We start from the raw sequence: 27184 nt of genomic DNA, 5'->3' as shown, positions 1-27184 counted from the left end.
ATGGGCTCCTCTAAGCAGCTGCCTACACTCTGAAAATTTAAATAATTGATGCCCACAAAGCAGGAGAAGACTATAAGAAGATAGCAAAGCGTTTTCAGGTAGCCGTTTCTGTAGTTCGTAATGTAATTAAGAAATGGCAGTTAACAGGAATGGTGGAGTTCAAGTTGAGGTCTGGAAGACCAAGAAATCTTTCAGAGAGAACTGCTTGTAGGACTGCTAGAAAGCCAAATCAAAACCCCTGTTTGACTGCAAAAGACCTTAAGGAAGATTTAGCAGACTCTGGAGTAGTGGTGCACTGTTCTAGTGTGCAGTGACACCTGCACAAATATGACCTCTATGGAAGAGTCATGAGAAGAAAACCTTTTCCTGCATCCTCACCACAAATTTCAGTGTCAAAAGTCTGCAAATGAACATCCTGATGCATTTTGGAAACAAGTCCTGCGGACTGATGAAGTTAAAATATAACTTTCTGGCTGCAATGAGCAAAGGTATGTTTGGAGAAAAAAGGGTCCAGAATTTCATGAAAAGAACACCTCTCCAACTATTAAGCACGGGGGTGGATCGATCATACTTTGGGCTTGTGTTGATGCCAGTGGCACAGGGGAACATTTCACTGGTAGAGGAAAGAATGGATTAAATTTAATACCAGCAAATTCTGGAAGCAAACATCACACCATCTGTAAAAAAGCTGAAGATGAAAAGAGGATTGCTTCACAACAGGATAATGATCCTAAATACACCTCAAAATCCACAATGGATGACCTCAAGAGGCGCAAGCTGAAGGTTTTGCCAAGGCCCTCACAGTCCCCTGACCTAAACATCATTGAAAATCTGTGGATAGACCTCAGAAGAGCAGTGCATTCAAGACGGCCCAAGAATCTCACAAAACTAGAAGCCTTTTGCAAGGAAGAATGGCCAAAAATCCCCCAAACAAAAATTGAAAGACACTTAGCTGGCTACAAAAAGCTTTTACAAGCTGTGATACTTGCCAGGGGGTGCTACTAAGTACTGACCATGCAGAGTGCCCAAACCTTTGGAAATCAGGCCATCTTTTGCTCGCTTAGTTATTCACAGCAACAGAAATTTTTATCAGGGGTGCCCAAATTTTGCATGCCACTGTGTGTGTGTGTGTGTGTATCACCTCGGACAACCTTATTTGTCAGTAACCCAGATGCATATTAGATACATAAAAATAAACAAGCGCTCAACATAGAAATGTCTTTTGCTTTGGCGCCCTCTGCTGGATGACTATGTAATTGTTTAGGTAGCGTGCATTGCGAACTGATCTTATTTGTTGACACACAACATATCTGATATAACGTGGTGACAAAACAACAACAATACTATCTGAACATCAGAAAACTAAGATACAAAAAACAAACAAACAAAAAAGGTATTTGTATTCAGTTACCATATCTGCTAAATTAAGTGCATAAGGGTACTGCTTGTGTTGTTGTTTCATGCAGTTCTATTATAATGTCAGGGTGCCCTTTGGAGCCCTTGGGAGATCGCTGGACGGGTTCACTCGTTCATCGATTTGATTGGTTTGATCAATCACGGGTCATCATGTGTGGTGTAGGCCGCGGCTGTCGGCTCCGCTCACCGTAAACAAGCACCGGCCATTACACGAGGACTGAACGGAAAACCGGACATCACACAGCAGGCGAGACAGAATGAGCGTATCCGACGTTTGTGCATCAAACGCGCTTTAAGAGTGGCGCGAGTCTCGTGATGGAGGACTGGAGCGAGTGTTTGGATGTGGCTGTGCAGATCGCGCGCAGAGCCGGACAGGTAACGCAATGACACGCTATGATTGCAACATGTTATTCATTCATAACCTCCAGCATACTAATATATAACAGGATGAGCTGAACTGCAGATTGATGCACAGAGAGATTATAAATAAACATATATGATGATCTATTTTACATCCTTCATAGACAGTGTCATCACTTTATGTTGTATCTACATGTTGACATCAGACACACCACAGTTAATCTTAAAGTGCATGTCTGGACGGTGTTACTCTACAGGGGGATATATATGAAGCAGTATTGATATTGACATGAGATGAAGTTGTACCATTGACATTTTCCATGTTGCCACTGTTATAAATAGATTGTCCTGATAAAAGCCACATATCTAGACCAGGATTGGCTACACTGGAGCCTGTGAATAAGTATTAAGAGTAAATACATTCATTTGAAAGGCTCAGATTGTTTTGTTGAAACATTGTTATGATTATTTAAAGACAAAAGGGCTATAATAAAGCTACATTATGCTTCAGTTAATAGCATTATACACTATTTCATTTAAAGTTTAATGTTTCTTTTTATAATACAATTTCAATGCCACACTAACAAACTGTGCCAAAATATTACCATATTTTTGGACATGTATCATGGTATTCTTTGAAGTGGAATACTTCTACTATGGGATATAACTCCTTATCTAAGAGTTGTACAGTGATGTTTTCAGTTGGGAATACCATGGTACTTTGGTATACACTCAAAAAATAATTTGAAGATTTAAATACACTTCAGTTTTAAAACAAAATTCAATCCAGTTGTACAGATTTTGCTCTTATGGAAAGAAATTGGTACTTTTATTTACCAAAGTGGTATTCAACTGATCACAATGTATAGTCAGCACATTAATAATGTGAAACATTACTATTATAATTTGAAAAAAAAAAAAAAATCAGAACTTCTAAAACTACTTCAAAGAGTTCTCATCAAAAAATCCTCCACATGCAGCAATGACAGCTTTGCAGATCCTTGACATTCTAGCTGTCAGTTTGTCCAGATACTCAGGTGACATTTCACCCCACACTTCCTGTAGCACTTGCCATAGATGTGGCTGTCTTGTCGGGCACTTCTCACACACCTTACAGTCTAGCTGATCCTACAAAAGCTCAATGGGGTTAAGATCCATAACACTCTTTTCCAATTATCTGTTGTCCAATGTCTGTGTTTCTTTGCCCAATCTAACCTTTTCTTTTTGTTTTTCTGTTTCAAAAGTGGCTTTTTCTTTGCAATTCTCCCCATAATGCCTGCACCCCTGAGTCTTCTCTTTACTGTTGTACATGAAACTGGTGTTGAGCGGGTAGAATTCAATGAAGCTGTCAGCTGAGGACATGTGAGGTGTCTATTTCTCAAACTAGAGACTCTGATGTACTTATCCTCTTGTTTAGTTTTACATCTGGCCTTCCACAACTCTTTCTGTCCTTGTTAGAGCCAGTTGTCCTTTGTCTTTGAAGACTGTAGTGTACACCTTTGTATGAAATCTTCAGTTTTTTGGCAATTTCAAGCATTGTATAGCCTTCATTCCTCAAAATAATGATTGACTGATGAATTTCTAGAGCAGGTGCCAGCACTGGCACGCAGAGGGGTAATCACTGGCACACCAGCAATGGCGAGAGAGGAGTAGACTATTTTATTTATATCAATTCGCACCTGCATTCCAATCTACATCTTAATGTAATCCTTCCTCTTGATCACACAGCGTGTTTTCATGAGCTGAATGGGAGACTAAACAAAAAGTTAAAATGTGGCGAGACTGCAGTATACCCAACAGACTCGTGCAGCGTGTGCAAGCCATTCGCGCATCACAAGCCGGCAGAGGTTAATCACGCGAGTAAATGTGCCTGCTTTGCTTCGATCAGGCTGCGCGGATGACAGCCTACATTCTATGTTTCATTTATTTCTTTTTGCTTTCAGAACAACACGTGATGTAATAGGGAAAACACCACTATTAATCCTTGAGATTTCTAACCCAACATGCAGGTACACCCTCTTTAAACCATGGTCACACTCATAATTACATTAAATGATAAAAGAGAAAACATAAAGGCGGGGTGTTGGCACAGCCATTGACCAGGAAAATAAAAAATGTCAAAAAGGTTGCCGACCCCTGTTCTAGAGAAAGCTGTTTCTTTTTTGCCATTTTTGACCTAATATTGACCTTAAGACATGCCAGTCTATTGCATACTGTGGCAACTCAAAAACAAACACAAAGACAATGTTAATCTTCATTTAACAAACCAAATAGCTTTCAACTGTGTTTGATATAATGGCAAGTGATTTTTCTAGTACCAAATTAGCAATTTAGCATGATTACTCAAGGATAAGGTGTTGGAGTGATGGCTGCTAGAAATGGGGCCTGTCTAGATTTGATCAACAATGACTGTTTTCAAATAGTGATTGTGCTGTTTTTTTACATCAGTAATGTCCTGACTATACTTTGTGATCAGTTGAATGCCACTTTGGTGAATTAAAGTACCAATTTCCTTCCGAAACCGCAAAATCTGTTCATTATTCCAAACTTTTAGCTGCCTGTGTGTGTGTGTGTGTGTGTGTGTGTGTGTGTGTGTGTGTGTGTGTGTGTATATATATATATATATATATATGTTATTTTTTATTTTTATTTTTTTAAAGCACTTTGATGTCACCATGGTACAGTGATGGTTTCAAGATAGTAGTACCATGGTACTTTGATATACACTCAAAAACATAATTGAAAGATTTATGCCCTGAATTATTTTTTTTAAATTATATTTTATATATTGTTTATATATTATTTTAGAATATTATAATAATTTATAATTATATTTTTATAATTTTATATTATAACATGTTAAATCTATTATTTCTGTTATTAAAATGAATTTTATTTTATTTAACATTTATTACACAATTCAATTTGTTATGAAATTGAAATGTGTAAATTTTTAAAATAGGCAAAAATATTTTTTGGAGGGTATAATGTTTAATATTTATGTAATGTTTGATAATGCAATTCCTATGCCACTCACCTAAGCCAAATTATTACCATTTATTACAATAATTTTGGACATGTATTATGGTATTCTTTGAAGTAACTTGCAATACTTCTACTATAGAATATAAACCCTTTTAAAAAGTGCTTTGTTGTAATGGCACAGTAATGGTTTCATATGTTAATACCATGGTACTTTCATATATAATGTTTTACCATGTGTTATCATACAGTATATTGATGGACATGTAGCATGGTAATTCCATGATATCCCTTACTTTTATTGTGGGATGTTAACCCTAAGAAAAAAGGCCTGTGGTGGTACCATATAGAAATACCATTCTGAATGATTAACATATTCATATACCATTGTATTTACATGGTAACAAAGGTGATGAATATCATGGTATATCATTTAAAAAAAAAAAATATATATATATATATATATATATATACACTATATTGCCAAAAGTATTCGCTCATCTGCCTTTAGACGCATATGAACTTAAGTGACATCCCATTCTTAATCCATAGGGTTTAATATGACGTAGGCCCACTCTTTGCAGCTATAACAGCTTCAACTCTTCTGGGAAGGCTTTCCACAAGGTTTAGGAGTGTGTTTATGGGAATTTCTGACCATTCTTCCAGAAGCGCATCTGTGAGGTCAGACACTGATGTTGGACGAGAAGGCCTGGCTCGCAGTCTTCGCTCTAATTCATCCCAAAGGTGCTCTATCAGGTTGAGGTCAGGACTCTGTTCAGGCCAGTCAAGTTCTTCCACACCAAACTCGCTCATCCATGTCTTTATGGACCTTGCTTTGTGCACTGGTGCGCAGTCATGTTGGAACAGGAAGGGGCCATCCCCAAACTGTTCCCACAAAGTTGGGAGCATGGAATTGTCCAAAATCTCTTGGTATGCTGAAGCATTCAGAGTTCCTTTCACTGAAACTAAGGGGCCAAGCCCAGCTCCTGAAAAACAACCCCACACCATAATCCCCCCTCCACCAAACTTCACAGTTGGCACAATGCAGTCAGACAAGTACCGTTCTCCTGGCAACTGCCAAACCCAGACTCGTCCATCAGATTGCCAGATGGAGAAGCATGATTCGTCACTCCAGAGAACGCGTCTCCACTGCTCTAGAGTCCAGTGGCGGCATGCTTTACACCACTGCATCTGACGCTTTGCATTGCACCTGGTGATGTATGGCTTGGATGCAGCTGCTCGGCCATGGAAACCCATTCCATGAAGCTCTCTATGCACTGTTCTTGAGCTAATCTGAAGGCCACATGAACTTTGGAGGTCTGTAGCAATTGACTCTGCAGAAAGTTGGCGACCTCTGCGCACTATGCGCCTCAGCATCCGCTGACCCCGCTCTGTCATTTTATGTGGCCTACCACTTCGTGGCTGAGTTGCTGTCATTCCCAATCGCTTCCAGTTTGTTATAATACCACTGACAGTTGACTGTGGAATATTTAGTAGCGAGGAAATTTCACAACTGGACTTGTTGCACAGGTGGCATCCTATCACAGTACCATGCTGGAATTCACTGAGCTCCTGAGAGCGGCCCATTCTTTCATAAATGTTTGTAGAAGCAGTCTGCATGCCTAGGTGCTTCATTTTATACACCTGTGGCCATGGAAGTGATTGGAACACCTGAATTCAATTATTTAGATGGGTGAGCGAATACTTTTGGCAATATAGTGTATATATATGATATCACCATGGTGCCACGTCCAAGAAACCACAGTCCTTTTTTTGCTGGTGTAAATATAGATTTTTCATTGTTGTGTAGAGAACGGTGGATCTGTATTGTGGTGTTTCTGTTAGGTAGTTCAGGCAGCAGTGAAGCAGGAGAAGCGTGTGAGCAGCAAGAGCACGCCCACAGACCTGGTGACAGAAACAGACCATCAGGTGGAAGAGCTCATAATCTCCACACTCAGGGAGAGATACCCCTCACACAGGTACACCTGCTGCTCTTTCACCCAAACACACCTGAGTATGCTTACTGGTCTGTACCAGTAATCTTGTCTGTACAAGATTAGTGCCTTCAGAATATCTGCTTTACTTGTTTGTAAACAACTCTTACCCCGTCCAACCCACTACGTCTCCTTCAGTCAGGCTATCCTCTTGTGACCGAGTAGACCTCTGAATGTTTGAAAGCACTGGTCACTAACAAAAAAGTATTGTGGCAGTATCATGGTACAGTGATGGTATCAGGTAGTAATACAATATTACTTATATACCCTGGTACTGAAATTGATGTGCAAATGTATTTACATGGTATTTCATGGAACTTCCAAGAATACAATGGTACTTTTTGGTGCTTTTTTGTAATTGATTGTAATACCATGTTTTTGGACATGTACCATAGTCATACTATGATTTTTCAGACTGTACTGTGCAGGGTCAGGAATTAAAGGGGGCTTGGGCAAAAATGCCACCAAAAAATGAAAAGATAAAATGAATGAATAAAAGCCCCAGAAATTCAGAATGTAGGGGCAAAAGATGTCCTAATAATGAATTATTCTGTTTTATATTTGTAACATCTGATCCAGTTCTTGTTATTCTCTTATAATCCTAGTTACACATATTATGGTAAAAAAAAAAAAATGAAATTATGTTGAATTTTGATTGAATTTTTTAAATGATTGAGAATGTATTAAAGATTTAACTTGAAGTCAACAGATGAGACACAGTTTGTTTTAAATGGTTAGAAAGAAAAAATGCCATCATAAAAGTAAAAAACAAAAGCCCCTGAAAATCAAATCTAGGGGCAAATATTGGGAATGTTTGACACTGGTACTATGGTAATATCATGGTATTGTTTGAAATGCCTTGGGAGTACATGTAAATACCATGGTACATTAATTTCAGTACTATGCAGTGTTGGGTGTAATTTGATCACAAAGTAATTAGTTACTGTAATCTAATTACTCTTTACTGAAAAAAGTGCAGTGCATCACATTTTATTATCTTGTAATCAGATTACAGTTACTGACTTTCAGTGAAATTACTGTAATTACTTGGTAACACTGCAAAAAAATAAAGGAGCTCGCTTTGCGCCATCGAGTTATATTTTCTGCATGAAGGAACGAGCCTATGCAGCTGCTTGAGAGTACGGCCAGTTTACGCAGCATCTCGTTCCCACTCAGGGACCCTGGGTTACACTTCACATAACCAAGACGTTCCCCTTCGTAGGAATTCGAGCTGTGTAGTCATATACATTCACGCCATGTGAACAGTAGCTGCCAACTGTCTAAGCCTATGTGGCAAGCATATAGCGGCGCACAAGCGAGCTAAAGCGTCTGAATAAAACAAGGAATTATGAGTTTATTCCTGTTCCAACAGCAAGAACCTGGGAAGCAGGAGCAAACCCTTGTCCAGATTATAAAATCTAACAAATGTATGCGAAAAGGACCATCCTGCCGCCATACAAATGTCCTCCAAGGACGCATCTCCAGCCAAAGTCCATGAAGATGCCATGCTCCTCGTAGAATGAGCTCGAATACCCAAAGGAGAAGGTAAACCGTGCGCTTCACTAGCACTTGAAATTGCATCAACTAGCCAATGAGACACCAAAATACCCCTATTGTGGCCCCCAAAGCACACAAACAACTGCTCTGACTTATGCCACTGGCTAGTACGGTCAACATAAACTTGCAGCGCCCAAACTGGGCAAAGCATATGCAGTCTTTCATGCTCCTCCGTCTCAAATGGGGAAGATAGAAAGCCTGAAAATGAATAGTCTGCAAGCGAAATTATGTAGAAATGACCTTGGACAATTAGCCCAAACGAGGTCTTAACACCATCATTGAACACCCTGGCAAAAGATCCATGCATAAGGGATTAACCGACAGGGCATATAAATCACTTACCCTTTTAAACGACGCCAGTGCCACCAGCAGGGCCATTTTAAGAGTCAGAAACGTATCAGCGACTGTTGCCAAGGGCTTAATCGGAACACCCGAGAGCGCATCCAAAACAACAGATAAATCCCATAAAGGAACGTGGGCATGACGAAAGGTCTAATCCTGCATACCCCACACATAAAATGGGAGACAAGAGAATGTCTACCGACAGTCTGCGAGACTTGATAATTGATAAGTGCTTGCTCAGCCGCTATAGCGGCGACATAGACTTTAAGTGTTGCCAGGGCAACCCTGGCCCCAAAACGCTCTTGCAAAATCCAGCACTGAACCGACAAGGCAGTGAACTGGATCTTCACCTCGCGCTGTACACCAAGAAGCAAAAATACGTCACTTGAACGTATAAAGCCTCCTAGTTGATGGAGCTCTATCATTCAGAATGGTATCAACCACATAAAGGGATAACCCATCATTCAAAAGAGCGCCCCGTTGAGGGGCCATACCCATAACTTCCACAAGTCTGGCCGGGGGTGCCAAATGCTGCCCCAAGCCTAAGACAACATGTCTGTTCTGACTGGAATCTCCCAAGGCACTTTCTCCAGGAGAGAGACCATAGTCGAAAACCATACTTGAGATGGCTAAAACGGTGCCATTAACAGAAGCTGAACCCGATCCCCCAGAACTCTCTGCAGAACTGCATGCTGCAGACTGATCGGTGGAAACAAGTAAAGATGCGTTGTCGGCCACTGATGCACCAACGCATAGAAGCCCAGCAGTGCCGGGGGCAAGAGGGAAAACCAGAGGGGACAGTGTGACATTTCGTTCAAAGCGAATAGTTCCACTTCCGCTCTGCCGAACCATCTCCAGATTTTTTCTTAATCTGAGGATGTAATGTCCACGGGCATCAAGCCATGTCTGGACAGGAGATCCGCCCCCAAATTCAACTGGCCCGGAACATGCACAGCTCGTAGAGACTGCACATTGTCCCGTGCCCACAGAAGAATGCACCATGCTAGCCTCAGCATGGTATGAGAATGCACTCCTCCCTGGCAATTGATATAGGACACCACCGTCCTGTTGTCTGGCCGGAAAAGGACATGGCTGCCCTGAATCTCCAGGAGGAAAAATTTTAAAACCAACAACACTGTGAACATCCAGACAGTTTATGTGCCAATATTTCGGCTGGCCCGTCCAGACCACATAGGCCTCGTATGACCCTCGTATACATCGCCCCAACCCGTGGAGGAGGCGTCTGTCATTATAACTTTGCGGAGACACACCTGTCCCAACGGAATGGCCGACATCAGAAGGCGGCTCATTTCCATGGTTACAGAGTTCGGTAGCACCCACGTGTCACTTTGAAAAGATGGAAAACCTGCGTCAGTGGTTGAAGTCCCTTTGTGGATTTTCATCCAGCAATGAAAAGGTCTCATATGCAACATGTCCAGGGGAATGACAGCGGAAGTCATGATCATGAGCCCCAAAAGCCTGTGAAATGTTCTCGCAGAGGGAATACTTCCCACTCTGAACATCACTAGACACCAGTGGAATGACAGAACGCGAGCTGGAGACAGACACGCCTGCATCACCCGCGAATCTAGCTCCACCCCGAGAGTCTGCTCCCTTGGCAACAGGACACTCTTGTCTCGGTTACACACAGCCCTAGATTGCTCAGATGGCTGAGAATAACATCTTGATGTTGGGCAGCCAAAGTCTCTGAGTGGGCTAGCACCAACCAATCGTCAAGATAATTCAAAACGCGGATGCCCTGAAGCCTCAAGGGTGTCAAAGCTGCATCCATGCATTTTGTGAAAATGCGTGGTGCCATTGCAAGTCCGAACGGACACAAAATTGATACCCTTTGCCCCCAACAGTGAATCTGAGAAAGCATCTGTGCTTTGGCTCAATCTGAATATGGAAATAAGCGTCCTTCAAATCTTTTGTCACAAACCAGTCCCCCGGCTGCACTTGTGATATTACTTGCTTCTGCATCAGCATTCTGAATTGACATTTCATTCGTTTGAAATTCAGACATCTCAAATCCAGAATGGGATGCAAGCCGGCATCTTTTTTTGGGACCAGAAATTAATGGGTGTAAAAACTGCACTATCTCTGAGAAGGGGGAATCTCCTATCTTGCCCCTTTTTCTAAGAGAGAATAAATTTCCTGAATCAAAAATGGGGCTTCTTGAACAGAAACATCTGTTGGAAAGACCCCGTTGAACACTGAGAGAGTTCGCCTGAATTGAATTACATAACCATGCTTTATCATTCGAAGTACCAGTTCGAAATGCCCTTCAGCTGCTGCCAAGTTGGCAGGCAAAAAAGAGGGATTAATGCATGGCTTTTGCTTGCAGCGTGACCTGTAACCACTAGATGGTGGCACAGCGGAGGGAAGCCTTCGCTCCTCTACTACTGAGGCTGATTTAAGGGAAGTTGATAACGTTTTTACCTTTATTGTATTTAGGCATAAAAGATGAGCGCCCTGAGATGCCTTTGCAGCAGGGATGCTGACAGAATAAACCTTTTCCCTGGTATTTTGAACTGGGGAAAATGTACGAACATTGGGGAAATGTTTATTGGGGAAATGTTTATTTGGGAAAACTGGTTCGCCATAATGGCCCCAGCATTCTTTATGGGGGGACAACTTGTGGTGCTTATGTTCACTGTGTGGCTTGTGTACACTTGTGTTTGATGAACATTGAATTGTGTTATGCATGACTTGAGACCCTTGGTCATGGAGACAGAGGCTGAATTTGGAATGTGAGTTTCTAATGTTCACTTCCTAGCGCAAGCTGCAGGGGGAAACTGAACTATTATTTGGCATGTTCGAAGCGTGAACAACGGCGAACTCATCTCAATACTGTCCGAAGGTCAAACAGGAACGACACCGATGCGTTTGTACGGTCCGGTTTCGTTCACCGAATGGGGGCTCACCCTTTAACTGCAAGTCCGTCAGGCTCTCTTCTGGTGTCCTGCTGGCTGTTTAAAAGAGGCCGGTCCAAAATCCAAACGCCTATACGGACACACCCATGATGGCAGGAATGAACGAGGACCCCAGTCCTTCTGAAGGGGTGCAAAACCCGTGGCCGGTGCCTTATGCGGCTCTCTGGTGGGACGTTGTGAAGATACTGAGCGTGAACACACCGGAGCTTTGGTGGGCTTATTTCTCTCTCTACGAGGAAGCATCTGAAGGAACACGGTAGTGTGCTGTTTCACAGCGCTGAATTTTTCCACCACTGACTGGACTGCTTTACTGAACAGTCCGAATTGTGACACAGGGGCATTCATTAGAAAGTCCTTGACACAAATATCTGTGAGCATAAGCCACAGATGGCATTCCACTGCCACGAGGCCCACCATATTCTGACCGACATTTCAAGCAATATTGGTTTGGTAGCCCTTAGCTCCAAATCAGAAGCTCTGTGCAGTTCGACTGCTAGGAGGCAAGATTTCAGCCTGGCCACTGGCGAGATCCTCAGAATCCGATGTCGCCATAGATATAGCGTCCTCAACGCCGAAGGAAACCGCAGTGCGGGTCTCAGGGCTAGGACGCAAATTCCCACATGTAAATTCCGTGGGAGAATGTCAAGCTGAATCCGGGGAGAGTGACAGAGAGAACCGTAGGTCGGCCTGTTGCTCAACTCCCATCTACTCGCCGTACGTGCCGGCCTCCCACGAGTCAAATGGCCGCTTGGCTCTGGCAGACATGCGGTCTGCATCAGCACGCAGCTTGTCCAAATTTCCAAAGGAAGCAAGCCTCTCAAGGAGCATCCTGACATACATTAAATCACACTGTGGGAAATCCGAACCCTCCAACGCAGGGTTGGAGGGAATGTTCACCGACGATGAACCGTGTGCACGGAGGTAAGCACTTCCTAAATTCCATCCTGTGTTATCACTCAAAAGGGAGAATAGTAATGATCCTCACTTCGATGTGAGTCGTTGGTACAACACAGGCCAGATGAGATTGTGCACTGAAGAACAGAAAATTAAACGCTTTAGCTCGCTTGTGCGCAGCTATATGCTTGCCACACGGTCGTAGACAGTTGAAGCATAACCCAGGTTCCCTGTGTGGAAATGAGATTCTGTGTAAGCTGGCCATACTCTCTAGCAGCTGCACAGGCTCGTGCCTTCATGCCTTCGATGGCATGAAGCAAGCGCCTTTATGGAGCCCGTGACGTAGCTCCCTATGGGTGTTGCTTAAGCTGATTGTATAAGGACTTCAGATAATGTGACTACGCAGCTTCAGTTCCTATAAAGGGGAAATACTATTGTTCATTGTTAGTTCATGTTTGTTCATAGTGCATTAACTGATGTTAACAAATGCAACTTTTGATATTAAAAATGTATATGTTAATTTCAACATTAACTAAGGTTAATAAATGCTTAAGTATTATTCATTGTCAGTTCATGTTAACTAATGTTGTTCACTAATGTTAACAAATACAACCTTATTGTAAAGTGTTTACAATTACTTTTAAGTAGATTACTTGGGTCACAAATGTTTCTAAAATAATATTACTTATGTAGAATACATATACAACGTATGAATTATGTTCATGTTCCAGGGGCAGTGCTAGGATACAATCTTACAGACGTACTGCATATAGACATTATTATATTAATATAGACATAATTTTTTATTATTTGGGTGAAAAAACAAAAACTTTTCTGCGTGTTTGTTATTTCTAAAATCTGTTTTTGAAAGTAACTTAAAATAAGTAATATAATTGCTATTTCCATTAAATAATCAGTAAAGTATTCTGATTACAAATTTAGAGACATAATTAGTCATTTGTTGTGAATTACAGTTAATAACTTCCCTAACACTGGTACTATGGTATCTATAAAAGCACCATTGTATTATTATCTGGATTGCACTTTATTTTACAGTATGTGTACTTTCAGTATACTTACACTGTACTTACCCAAGAAGGTATTGAGTAATATCAGGTAACTGCATGTGCTTAATATGGGTTAGGGTTGGGGTTAGGTTTACAGTTAGTACCTAGTAATTAATGTAGTTGTTGTAATTATATAGTACATAAATGTAGAAGTCTTTTTACCATCAATGTATACATTGTATTCAGTTAGTAAAATGGTACATAAAGTACCATGAAATTACCATCTGTTACTTTTATTGTATCATGGTATCAAGCCATAGTATGCTTTTGTAAGTGTTGATATCCCAAAGTAGATTTTTTAGATTTCCATAAAAGGGCACTGCAAAAAACTTGTTTAAAGTTTTAACATTCTTTTGTAATAACAGTTGTTATTATCAGTATTTAACATTCTTTTGCACCATTTTGACATAATGTTAATAAAAGGAAATGATCCATTTTGTGTTAGGTTTATCGGAGAGGAGTCATCTGCAGCCGGGGAGAAGTGTGAACTAACACTCAGCCCAACATGGATAATAGATCCCATTGATGGGACATGTAACTTTGTGCACAGGTACGTTAAGCATCTTTGCTTAATTACATATGTTGTGTTTTAATCATCCAGGAATATATTCTTCCATTCCCAACACACAATGCTTCATTTTCAGTTTCCCAATGGTGGCAGTAAGCATTGGCTTTGCAGTGAGGAAAGAGGTAAAGCACTAACAAGTCTCTACAAGAATCTAATAACTGGCAAAAAAAATAAAAATCAGAGGTGATAAACTGATAAACATTGTAATCAGTCTGTTGGTCATGACTTTTATCAGGTCTCACAGTGTGTTCTCTTGATGTAATGTTAAATTAATGACAATAATTGTTGCCCTCAGCTTGAGTTTGGGGTCATCTTCCACTGCTTTGATGGGACACTGTATACAGGCAGGAAAGGTCATGAAGCGTATTGTAATGGGGTTCGGCTACAGGTTTCAAAAGAAAAAGGTCAGTTTTATTTTAGTGTTTAAGAATAATTATTTTTATGCACATATTCCTTTCTTTTTTCAATGGATACCAATCAACTTGTGGCAAAACTATGACTGATTTGTATTATAAAATGGATAGTTCCGGTTAGGGCTGTCAAATTAAAATTTGAATATTCATCGAATGTAAGATAAAAAATGCACATTTGAATGCGAAAATGATCATTCGAATATTGGATGTGTGCCAAGCAATGACAATGACTTACATTCTTGGACTAAAACAGATGCAGTGCAACAAATAGATCCGAACACGGGTGTCTCACGACACGTTTTAAATGCTGAATTTCCTTTTAAATTGACACAGTATCTGAAAAAATGCATTGTTTCTTTATGAGATGCTGTAAAAACAGCGAGACATGGCACAACTGTCAAAGACGTCCATCTAGCACATGCGTACAAAGACGGACACGTTTGGAGTGAATGGCCCCCCTGAGAAGGTCTTTGGCGATTGTTTGTTGACTATGCCTTGCTCTCTTATCAGTGTCTCGCTGCATAAGCATTAGGTACATACTGTACATTCAACTGTATTTAATGAAAAACACTCTGGTACTGCAGGTATTATAAGGCTTGAGTCTGTGGTGTAAATCGGGGGTAAAAAAAACAAACTATTTGTTCTGATGTCAGACTCCAATAGAATGGCCCCTTGAAGGTCTCTGCTTTGTTCTGTCTTTTCTGAGTGCTGAAGTAAAGCAATTATTGTTAATTTACACTTTACAAATTGATTCCGTTATTCATTTTATCTGACTCCAATTTTATATTAATCTGACTCCAATTTAAGTTGACCTCTAATTTAGATTACAGCTCTAATTAACTTCTGATCATTCTTTTAATTTGATCTTTTTAAGTTTTGATTACTCTGAATCATCCTAAATTTCATTATCCTTTCATCCGGGTCCCGATTGTCGCTTAGAGTCATATGCCAGCCGATTAATTGCATAGATCTCATGGACACAAAATCGCCAGCCCGTTCATAGTCATAGTGGTTCGGCCGCCTACTGCTTGCTCATAACCAGATGATAGTTTTATTTAGTCACATTTCATACAACTTGCTAAGATGGTGATAAGCAGTGACTGGTAGTCTTACGTGGTTTCCTCCTATTCATAAGCTCCAGTAATGATCATTATCCTGGACATGAGTTTGCGGTAACAAAAGGCGTCCCTCGAATGTACCGGTGATACATTCGGTGGTACCGGTGATTTAAATTATTACTTGGGGAATCTGCTTACAGATTCCCCAAGCTTCTTGCCAACTTTCCTTAAACACCCAGCCAGAATAAACATTGTGTACCAAATGGTATTATCCTTTGAACAATGAGAATTTGGGGGTGAATGTGTTCTTGACTTTCTGGGGTTTAACCTTGTTAACATACAGGAGATCATTTAAATTGTAGGTCAAGGAGGGGGATAGACCTCCAGAATTATGCAGTGTTTGGCAAAGACCTTATAACTTTGTTACCATTAGTTTTATCAACATGGGAAAGAGACCACTATACCAGTCGCACAGAGACCTCTTAAATGATATCAAACACATACAGTTGCATTCTTTGTTTTCATGGTATTTGTTATATTTTTACATATAAATCTTGTGTCTTTGTATTGGTCCTGAGCTGTTGAAGGGGAGAAGGGGGAGAGAGAAGAGGTGGCAGCAAGGTGATTTGCAATTTATCACACTGTGGTGATATTCAGGTGAAGATTTCAGCTTTGTAAAACAATGCAAAGGCGATTTGCAATTTATCACACGTGGTGATATTCAGGTGTAGATTTCAGCTTTTTTGAGAGAGTTCTATGACGTTGATTCTCGCAGAGTTCTTTGACTTTTACCGGAAATGGCACCTTTTGGGTGTAGACATCCTGGTGCCAGCCTTACAGTGGTAATACTTTGGCACTGGTATAGGTACTGCGTGCAACACTCGTCTTTTGAAACATTTCTTTTCTTATTTTATATTTGTAGAATACAAATTATAATTGTAGTATTATTATTACTTTAAAGGCATTTGCCAAACAGTTCCATTCCTTTCAAATTTTGCTAAATTTAATGTTATTAAAAGTGCTAAATGATCCATCAGAGATGTTATGGGAATAAATCAGCCCAGAACATTGCAGTGGTGACACCAAATGAAAATATTAGCTAATAATTCTGCTTACTGAAAATCCGGAATTATGTTAGAAACAACGTCACTGATTGCATACATTTAAAATATTTAAATTAACATTTTATTTTTCTAAAATAATATTGTCTCTGATTACATCTAAATATTATTTTCAAAAATACACACAATATTTAATGGAAGTGCATGCTTATCCAGTTATACATGGCTTATCCACTTAAAGGGATTGTTCACCCAAAAATGATAAATTCTCATCATTATTTACTCACCCTCATAATATCCCAGGTGTGTATGACTTTCTTTCTTTACCAGAACACATTTGAAGAAAAATAGAAAAATTTCTCAGCTCAGTAGGTCCTTAAAATACAAGTGAATGGAGATTTCTCTTTTGAAGCTCCAAAAATCACAGACAGTCAGCATAAACGTCATCGATACGACTCCAGTGGTTAAATTAAAGGTGCAATATGTAACATTTTTCATGTAATATGCCAATATTTTGCCAATGTGTGAACGGCTTGTAACGCAACTTAAAAAATGAGCCCTTCCCGGACTTCCTAGGTTGCCTATTAAAGCCTGTAGACTGATTTTCATGTGAAGGGAGCGGGTCGGTTTTACCGGGAAAATCCAAAGGATGTGACGTTTATGCGCGCTCCCGAGAGCCTGGCCTCAGTGCTTCTCTTCCGCTATTCAACAGCGACAACAGTCTGCAACACTAGGTAATGTTATCTTAGAGGTGGAATCCAGCAAACGTCCGGCTCCCAGCACAACATCGACTCCTACACAAACTCAGAGTAAGCCAAAAAAAAAAAAAAAAAACATTTATCTACTGAATCCCATCTGGCAAAGCGGGAACTTGATCGTGGTCGAGTGAAAACAAGAGTGGACATCGGCAGGGCATTTGATTTCTGGAGGGACCTTCGTTCGGTTTTGGGAATCAAAACTGACCCTGAATTGGCGTTCTTCTTATTGGACAGGTAAGCTTACATAACTGCAAAGCATGTGAAATATAGTGCCATAAGGATTGATCTGTGTCATTTTAGCTAACTTGATCTTGCCTGCTAACGCTGATGAATTGCAAGCTACCTTACTTCGTAACTTTCAAATAATTTCAATGATCTTCTCTTTATACTAAAAGTCAGATTAATGTCAATGTTAATCTGTAATTATTCAGCAAGGTAAACTACAATAATACATGAAATGAATGCTAGACAATGTTCAAGATAATGCAAAAAGCTCCATTCATTAGTGTAACATAACTTGGGTATACAGAAAATATATACAATCTATTATTATAAAACAATAGCACATGGATATATCAAAATGACAGTTGTGATGGAATCACATCAATACTGAATTGTGTCAACATATTTGTAATGTACAGTCTATTTTATAAACCGCTACTGTCATCATCCACCAAATTTAGCTAACAGCTATTGATAAAGCTGGCTAGCTAGCTAACGCCGACATTGGCTGTCGTATAAATGCAGTCAACGTGTCATGCAAAGAAAAGTGATTAATTCAAACTGCAGTCTCGCATAGCCAGACCTATATCTACACTTTGTTTTAGCCCTGTTCCAGCACTGGAGAGTCAAATATAATATACAGTCTCAAAGTTTATAGTAAAACAATCATAACTGTGTAATTTTAATTATGCTACCTCATCTGTCAGCATGATGCCGGTGAATCACGTTCAGCCTCTTTGTACGTTATGTCATTGTTTTGGTCGATGCTCGCTTCCCTGTGGAGTGTGTGCGCGCGGTCACGAGCAACAGGTAGATTGCTGCAGTTCACTTAACGGCCACAGGTGTCATTAATAACAAGGGTTTCTGAATCTTACATACTGCACCTTTAATGTCTTCTAAAGCGATATGATGGCTTTTGGTGCAAAAAAAGATCTATATTTGAGTACTGTTTTTAACTGTAAATCATGCTTTCGTTCTGCAGCGGTATGCGCATGATATAATCGCATTGGCATTTAAAACACGCGAGAACTGATGCATGTGCATCACAGCCGGAAGAGCAGCGCTGTTTACAAGTGAAAAGGAGGAACGCTGTACAGTATCTTGGTTGGTTTTGGTTTAGAAATGTCATTATCTGTTTCTTTACTCACAATGGTGCATTTGTGTGCTTATCCTGGATGTATCAACCGAGTGGAGAACGTGAAATTACGTCGGCATCATGGCAATGCGAATACGTCACACGAGAGACCGCTTGGACTCCACCCTCTTGTGAGCTTTACCCTCACGTTGGATTATAGTTAAAAAGTATTTAAATAATTGTCTTTTTTCACACCAAAATGATCGAATCGCTTTAGAAGACATTAATTTAACCGCTGGAGTCATATCTGTGATTTTTAGAGCTTCAGAAATCACCATCCACTTGCATTTTAAGGACCTACTGAGTTAAGATAGTTTTCTATTTTTCTTCAAATGTGTTCTGGTGAAGAAAGAAAGTCATACACACCTGTCATATCATGAGGGTGAGTAAATAATGAGAACATTTTCATTTTTGGGTGAACTATCCCTTAAAATGGTTTTGGTTTCAGTTTTCGCAGTTTCAGCAGAACTCATTGTACAACACCTGTGGCTGCTAGTGTGCAATCGTATTTTAGAGCTCCTTGTGTGCTATGAAGCGATTTCCATTTGTATGCCCGCATTACGTAGGCGTAGGACAGGGGTATTCAATTAAAGTTCCAAAAGTTCCAGCCTCAACATTTCCATCCCACCAAAGGTCCGGAAAATAATAACTTGTATCATTTCGTAGCCATTCTGATGTGTAAGAAATGCACATTTTTTGGAATAGTTACTGTAAAGTTGGCAGCAAAAGTACTTTGTAAAATAAGATAGAAGTAAGGTAAAAAAATATATATAAATCATAACAGTCAAAAAGTCTATTGTCACGTTTAAATGTGTTTTGTGTTCATGCCTTTTATTTTTGAAGTTTAGTTCCTGTTTTGTTGTCATGTGATTTCTTGTTCGCTCATGTAATCTTGTCATGTGTTTCCCCTGTTCATGTGTCTTGTTTTCATTGGTTCATTGTTTGAGTATCTTGTTTATTAGTATTGCCTTTTCATTGGTTTTAGTTTATTAGTCGTTATCTCGTTTACAGTTCTGTCTGTTGATTAGTTGTCATGTTACCCTTGTCCATGTATTTAAACCCTCATGTTTGCCATTGTCTTTTGTCAGGTATTGTTGGTGTAATGTCGTGTCTTTGTTCTTTCAAGTCAAGTCGTTTAAGTTTGTTTTTGTTCTAGTTTATGTTGGATATTCACTTTGTAAATAAACTGCACTTGGGTTCTCACTTCATCATCGTCTTCGTCTGCTCCTGTGTCCTGCCTGTCATTGCTAACAACGTTACATCTATTAACTGTGCAAGAATGAGGACACCGTGGCCCAAAGACAACCAAAGTAGTGGACTATGGGGAATCTTCTACCGTTTATGTATACATAGGAAAGATACTGTATGAGGGTTCAGGGGTAACTCCTTAGAGAAAATGTAGGTAAAGTAAAAGTCTTAATGAACCATTTTTATATTTTCCTTAAAATGTGTATTTACCAAAAACAACCAAACAATGTACATTTAAATAGTGCAGTTTGAGTTTTGGGGCCTGGGTAGCTCAGCGAGTAAAGACGCTGACTACCACCCCTTGAGTCGCAAGTTCGAAGCCAGGGCATGCTGAGTTTTGCCCGGTTGCTAGGAAGGGTAGAGTTACATGAGGTAACCTCCTCCTGGTCGCTATAATGTGGTTCTCGCTCTCGGTGGGGCGCGTAGTGAGTTGTGCGTGGATGCTGCGGAGAATAGCGTGAAGCTTCCACATGCACTATGTCTCCGTGGTAACGCAGTCAAAAAGCCACGTGACAAGATGCGCAGATTGACGGTCTCAGACGCAGAGGCAACTGAGAATCGTCCTCCGCCACCCGGATTGAGGCGAGTCACTAAGCCACCACGAGGACTTAGAGCACATTGGGAATTCCAAATTGGGGAGAAGAAAAAATAGAATAAATAAAATAAAATAAAATAGTGCAGTTTTAAAATATTGTTTCCTATAGTTAAGTATAAATGGTCTGACTATCAAATAATGGACATTTTTTAAATTATAAGCAGAGAACTTGTAATTTCAAAGTTTGGTTGTCTTTTTTGCCATAGATGATGTTATTGGCTCGAAACATGTTGATTAATAAAGCTAATTTTAGATGAAAAAAAAAATAGTTTCTAGTCTAAGGCCTTCTGGAACCACAATAAATTGTCCTGTCACAAACCTTGTTTAGCTGAATCGTTGGAGTCACATCAGACACATGAAGATTGTTTCATTTTGCTTCATTTTCATTTTCTGCTGTGTGTTTTAGCGAAAGATGCCAGTATCCATCTATATTGCTGCTCACTGCATTTCTACCTAAACCTGAAGTGTAGAAACTGTGAGATTGGGCAACCGTTGTCATGATGTTTCACGGGCCATATTAAACTAATCCAGACCTGGACCGCAGTCCGCTAATTGGTGACTACTGGCGTAGGATGTCACGCATATTGGATCGAATAAAAGCTAAAAAAATTTAAATAAAAAAGGCCAATCTCCACGATGCGCTTAGTCACATTTTTGAACCATGATGTATCGTGCCACAGTAAACCATTACACCCCTAGTGTTCACATAAACAGTGTTGAGCGTGATTTGTAAGTTGTATTTTCACCTAGGTTTAGGGTTGGGTTTTGGGTTAGGAGGTGGAGTAAAAAAAAGATGCATTCCTGTTGACTGTATTACATCATTTACAACTAAAAGTACAGCTAGCTTTCGGCGCCACTCTGTGGACTTTTCACCAGGAAACTCGAGCTCACACTTACGTTCAACAACACTTCCAACTTTGACCACCGGGGGCAATGGTTTAAATTTCGGTATGCACAGACCGATTTCAGCAGCCGAAATTTTGACCTACTGTCGCCAAATTTACAGTACGATCAGTCTGCATGTTCAGCATCTCACTGCACAGAAGATTTTTGTCTTTAATATTTTTTATAGTGTAGTAATTGTTTTATTAAAGCAATACAGCACTCAGTGCTACTGCTAAAGGCGTTACAGGCACTCTACTGTGCATCGTGTCTAACAGCACCCTTTAGCTGTGCACGTATTCCCAATATAGCACTGCCTATCATACCATATTGATTAAATAATGTGATGCATTTTCTTTTTTGGTGTCAGATGTGTCCAAGGCCCTCATTTTGACAGAGATTGGGGCAAAGAGAGATCCTGCCACACTGGATATCTTTTTAGGAAATATGAAGAAACTATTAAGTGCACCTACTCATGGGTAAGACGAGCACAATCGTGGCTTCATTAGGGAGAACGCGATTGTATTCCTATTCAGAACATGTTACTTTGTGTGTAGCAGTGAATATGGTGTGATAAACAGCACTTGTGACATTCTTATTGTCAGGACGTCCTAGAGAAGTGTACTATTTTAATTCTAATATCCAAACTGTGATATAAAGGTCATGAATTCACCCTTCACCCACAGAGTGCGGATCATTGGCAGCTCTACACTAGCACTTTGTCATATAGCCAGTGGGGCGGCAGAGGCCTATTACCAGTACGGCCTGCACTGCTGGGACATTGCAGCGGCCGCAATCATCATCAGGGAGGCAGGAGGCTGTGTCATCGACACCACAGGTCAGTCCCATGCTAACCATTTACAGCTAAATATGTGTATGGATGTCCAGAATACGTCTCTGGATCATGGTAAAATGCTCTAAGAACCATATTTGGTCGCTATTGATATGATTGTTATCAGGAATGTATGTAATTGTTAATCTAGGATTTTAAACAATGAGGCCTTTGTTTAGTTTATGGGAGTTGATGCTTGATAAACAAGAAGACAACAAATCTTTATTATTTGAACTAATCATAAATAAAAATTATTAGAGGGGTGCATGGCGAAAATCTAAATATTGACACAATATTTCATGGATAGTTTAGTAATTTTATGAAGTGTTACTAAAATCCCAGTCACATAAAGGTTTTGTATATGTTTGGTAACAAAATCGCTATGGTTACCTTTTATAGTAACATTGACTGTATTATGTTAATATAGCAGAGCACATGCTCAATGCTTGGATGCCAAAAAATATCTTATATTACAAATATATTACCATTTTTTGTAATTATTGGTTGGAAAATATGACCTAAATATCTTAATTCATGTCAATAGGACAAAGATCTGTAAGTTAGAAACACTAGGGCATTGCTAGGTGGTTGCTAGGGTGTTCGATAGACATGAATGATGTTCTCTAAAAAGAGCCCACCCCGAAGTCTCTTCAATTTGCCTGTTTAATAAAAAATCACAAGTTCAATCACTTTCATGTACCATTCATTTCCAGTCATAATCATTCATTCAAGTTTACTACGAAGAATTAGAGGCTTGTTCAGATCCCTAACTGTAATCATATTAGATCAGTGTGTTATCTTATTTTCTAATACTCTTTATTTCTGATCTAAATATCTCAGGTTGGTGCTGAATTTTTTTGTGAAGCATATGTCAATAAGTGTTTGTGCAAAAGTGTGAGTTTTGTGGTGGGACAGTTTTATGGCATGCCTGTGAGTGAGTCTACATAAAGAGGCTTTGTTGGGGAGGCCAGTGAGGTCATGATCATGTGGTCAGACAGAGGGAGATGTAGTGTTGATGAGGGGACCCAGCCTGGGAGAAATATCAGTGCCAGGTAAAAACTGTTAATAAAGCCAAAGACTTCCTCATTGCCTTGGATTTTTTGTGTTATCCAACTCATCTAGTGTCGTACACAGTGGTGTTATTGTAATCATGCCCAGATTGTCATCATACATGCGTTTGAGGATTGTACTGGCTCAAACAATATAATTATGACATAAACAACCTGGATATACAGGAAGCTTTGCCAGAAAGAAAAGTCAAATAAAAGTGATTTGAATTAGAAATGGAGGAATAGGGCAATATCTCACAAACATTGTCATTGCTGGATGGCTGAACCTTTTAACTGTTATTAAATAATACATGATGAAATTAAAGTTCATTTTGACCAGTAGGAAGAAATGAATGTCACAGGGCAGGGAACCCAGTCGTACTCAGGATATGGTGACATTTGTGTGCTGTGTTTGTCCCCATTACTTACTACTGAAATAATTAACAGGATACTGAACTTAGGGACATTATTTGATAGATTTAACTCTGTTTAATGTGTATTGATAACCCTAACTCTAACTGTAATTTATTTATTTATTTAGTTTTATTATTATTGATTTATTGTCTTATTTATTTATTATTATTGTTTTTCATTGGAATACTAGCCAGTTTGTATGTTGCCATTCCCTCTTTAAAAAATAATGTTTTATATTGTTGTATTATGTTTCCACTTATGTTGTACTGTATATAGTATATACTGTATGTATGTGTATATATATATATATATATATATATATATATATATATATATATATATATATATATATATATATATATATACACACACACACACACACACACACACACACACACACACACATATAGATAGATAGATAGATAGATATACACACACACACATACACATTCTGTGGAAACAAACAAGTAAAGCACTTTAAAGCGGCTTTAAAGGAATAGTTCTCCCAAAACTTTACTCGCTCTCAGGCCATCCCAGATGTGACTTTCTCTATTCTTCTGGACACAAAGATTTTTAGAAGAATATCTCTGCTCTGTAGGTCCATACAATGCAAGTAAATGGTAACCAGAACTCTGAATCTCAAAAAGCACATAAATGCAGCATAAAAGTAATCCATATGACTCCAGTGGTTAAATCCATATCTTCAGATGTGATATGAAAGGTGTGGGTGAGAAACAGATCAATATTTAAGTAGGTAGGGATATGCATGAAGAATGCAAATCGCCTAAAACAAAAGAAGAATGTGAAAGTGGAGATTTAGAGTAAAAAAGGACTTAAATATTAATCTGTTTCTCACCCACACTTATCATATCACTTCTGAAGACATGTCAAAATATTGTTTGTTTTATTCTCATATTATTGAAAATAACCCTATTATTAGCCTACTTCCATCTGTGCTATTTTGAATATTTTGTTGGTCTATGTCAGATGGACACTTTCTTAACATCTCACTTTGTTTACAAATATATATATATATATATATATATATATATATATATATATATATATATATATATATATTTGATCACACATTTTTCAATATGTATCAGTACGTGTACAGTATCTGTGTATTTTGCCTTCCAAAAATGTTAATAGCTTCTTTTGTGCCCTAGGGGGCCCCCTCGATCTCATGTCCAGACGAGTTGTGGCTGCTGGGACCAGAGAGATAGCAGACTATGTCATAAAGCAGCTGCAGCCTATAAACTACGGCCGTGATGACAGTGACCCAAATGCCCTGGCCTGATCACTCCCTTGACCTCTGACCCCATCCTAAGCCTTTTACCTCAGAACACAGAATCCTGCCATGTTACATCTGCAGCATCTTTTTAATGCAACATTCACATATTTATAGTTTTTCTTTTATGGTTTAGCATGAAACAGTTTGTATGTTTTCCAGTCACTGGACACATCCAAAACTCATGGCATCCTTTTGAGTAATTAATTTTTGGGTAAACATAAAAATAAGTTGTAATCACTGTATCCACAACCATATATTTATATATTTTAATTGTAGTTTATTAAACATAGAAGGCAGATTTTCATCATGTTAAATGGATTTTCAATATGCTATTCATAATTTATGTTTTAAGGTGCCTTGAAATGGCAGGATACTGATAATGCCAAATAATAATAAAATAAATAAACAAATCCATACGAATATAACAAACAACTTGGATTTCACACTACAACAAGGGAGAAACATAAATTTAATGTATATCAATTTATGGTCTAAGAAAAGCAGCAGGTTATGGACTGAAACAGGTCTTTAAATAGCGTATATTTAATTTAGGTTATCAATTTAAAGAAGTGGTTGCTAAGTATGCCGTATGGTCAGTGAATTAAAATAACGTAGGAATATTATGGTAGTGAAATACATGTAGCTAATTAGATCATTACTCTGGAAGTTCACCAAACAATTTACTCACCCTTATATTGTTCCAAACCATATGACTTTCTTTCTAAATGCTAGTCAGGCCATGTGTTGCTCTCAGTCACCATTCTCTTTCATTGTTTCTTTTTTCATACTATGAATGTGAATGGTGACTAAGGCTAAAATTCTGCTTAACATCTCATTTTGTGCTCCACAGAAGTAAGTCAGATGGGTTTGGAACAACACGAGGGTGAGTAAATGATGACAGAATTTTCATTTTTGTGTGAACTATCCTATAGTTGTAAACACTTCGTTTTAAAAATTGATGCTTTAGTTAAGATACTATTGGCCATTAACTAGCTAAAGAAGAAAAAAAAAAAAGATACAAAACCATACAGCAGTAGGCATATTCAATGTTACTTTGGTAAGTTCTCAGTGAATAACTACATCTGACCAAATGCACTTAATCAACTAATATATATATGTGTGTATATATATATATATATATATATATATATATATATACACACACACACACACAGTTCTAATAATTACAGGCACACACTGCAGTTTTAACATGTTTTCCTTTATGTTTTTCTAATAATGGATGATTACAGTACAAACCACAGTACAGTACAACAGCTGAAATACAAATACATGAAGATTTGACTATATATATATATATATATATATTATTAGTTTTACTGATGTGAAATTCTCTGTGTATCAGGGCAACATTTATCAGTCTGGTATGAAAAATTAAAAGCACACATCAAAATGAATGATGTCCTGTAATTATTTAGTCATTCATAACTAACCATGATCAGTCATCTATTGATTGTCTTTGGATAAAATATTACTATGCATAAATAATAAATTGTGCATTATTTAGTTGCAAGCTTTCCAAATTTGGGAGCAAAATAAAAGGGAACAGTTTCTCCGAAAACAATCTTACATTTTAAAGCAATTCTGACTAATAAATCTGATTTCTCCATTATTTGTTATGAGTATCTCAAATTAAACTAATAGTTGGATACACATTTTTTCTTTGCTTCAGCATTTGCCTTAAACTTGATATTTGGTTTCCAATGGATAAAACTGAATTCAGTAGGCCTATTTCTTTCAAGTCTTAAAGGTTTATACTAAAACTGTTAGGTTATTTAATTAACACAAAACAAAGACGTTCTTACATTGAAGCATACTGACACACTAGCATAAATAATAGTGCAGTGCATTAGAAGAAACGTAAGTAATCAAATTAAAAACCAATAGAAGAGTTAATCTTATATGCTGAAATATAGTCTTTGCTACTCGACTGTTTAACGGGCAGCAGGTGGCGCTGCAGCCACTAAATATATATTAATAAACTAGTATTCAATAAAAAATGCTTGCTACCATAAAACGTGCTTGTTTTATATATATTATATATATATAAAAAGACAAATTGATCTCACACACACACACACACAAA

The 27184-nt window shown here is 38.7% G+C and overlaps 1 protein-coding gene across 1 annotated transcript; it reads left to right on the top strand.

The window, feature by feature from the left end:
• The first annotated feature begins 1304 nt into the window (after nt 1-1304).
• LOC127434745 (inositol monophosphatase 2-like) lies at nt 1305-26887 on the top strand. Its single transcript, XM_051687698.1, has 9 exons — nt 1305-1393; nt 1484-1791; nt 6604-6737; nt 13994-14098; nt 14193-14238; nt 14412-14520; nt 21859-21967; nt 22175-22326; nt 24956-26887. The coding sequence occupies exons 2-9, from the start codon at nt 1732-1734 to the stop codon at nt 25084-25086; spliced, it is 846 nt and encodes a 281-aa protein (XP_051543658.1). The 5' UTR covers nt 1305-1393; nt 1484-1731; the 3' UTR covers nt 25087-26887.
• The last annotated feature ends 297 nt before the right edge of the window (nt 26888-27184 follow it).

Source organism: Myxocyprinus asiaticus, chromosome 44 (genome assembly GCF_019703515.2).
Source record: "Myxocyprinus asiaticus isolate MX2 ecotype Aquarium Trade chromosome 44, UBuf_Myxa_2, whole genome shotgun sequence".
In the NCBI taxonomy this organism is placed as follows: Eukaryota; Metazoa; Chordata; class Actinopteri; order Cypriniformes; family Catostomidae; genus Myxocyprinus; species Myxocyprinus asiaticus.
Note: the sequence above shows the minus strand (reverse complement) of the source record. Positions and strands in the feature narration are given on the sequence as shown.

Excerpts from the sequence above, each read along its gene's own strand:
- LOC127434745 (XM_051687698.1), top strand. The coding sequence starts at position 1,732 with ATGGAGGACTGGAGCGAGTGTTTGGATGTGGCTGTGCAGATCGCGCGC. Across the intron at positions 14,099-14,192 it reads ACATGTAACTTTGTGCACAG|TTTCCCAATGGTGGCAGTAA; the intron begins GTACGTTAAGCA and ends CTTCATTTTCAG. Across the intron at positions 14,521-21,858 it reads ACAGGTTTCAAAAGAAAAAG|ATGTGTCCAAGGCCCTCATT; the intron begins GTCAGTTTTATT and ends TTTTGGTGTCAG.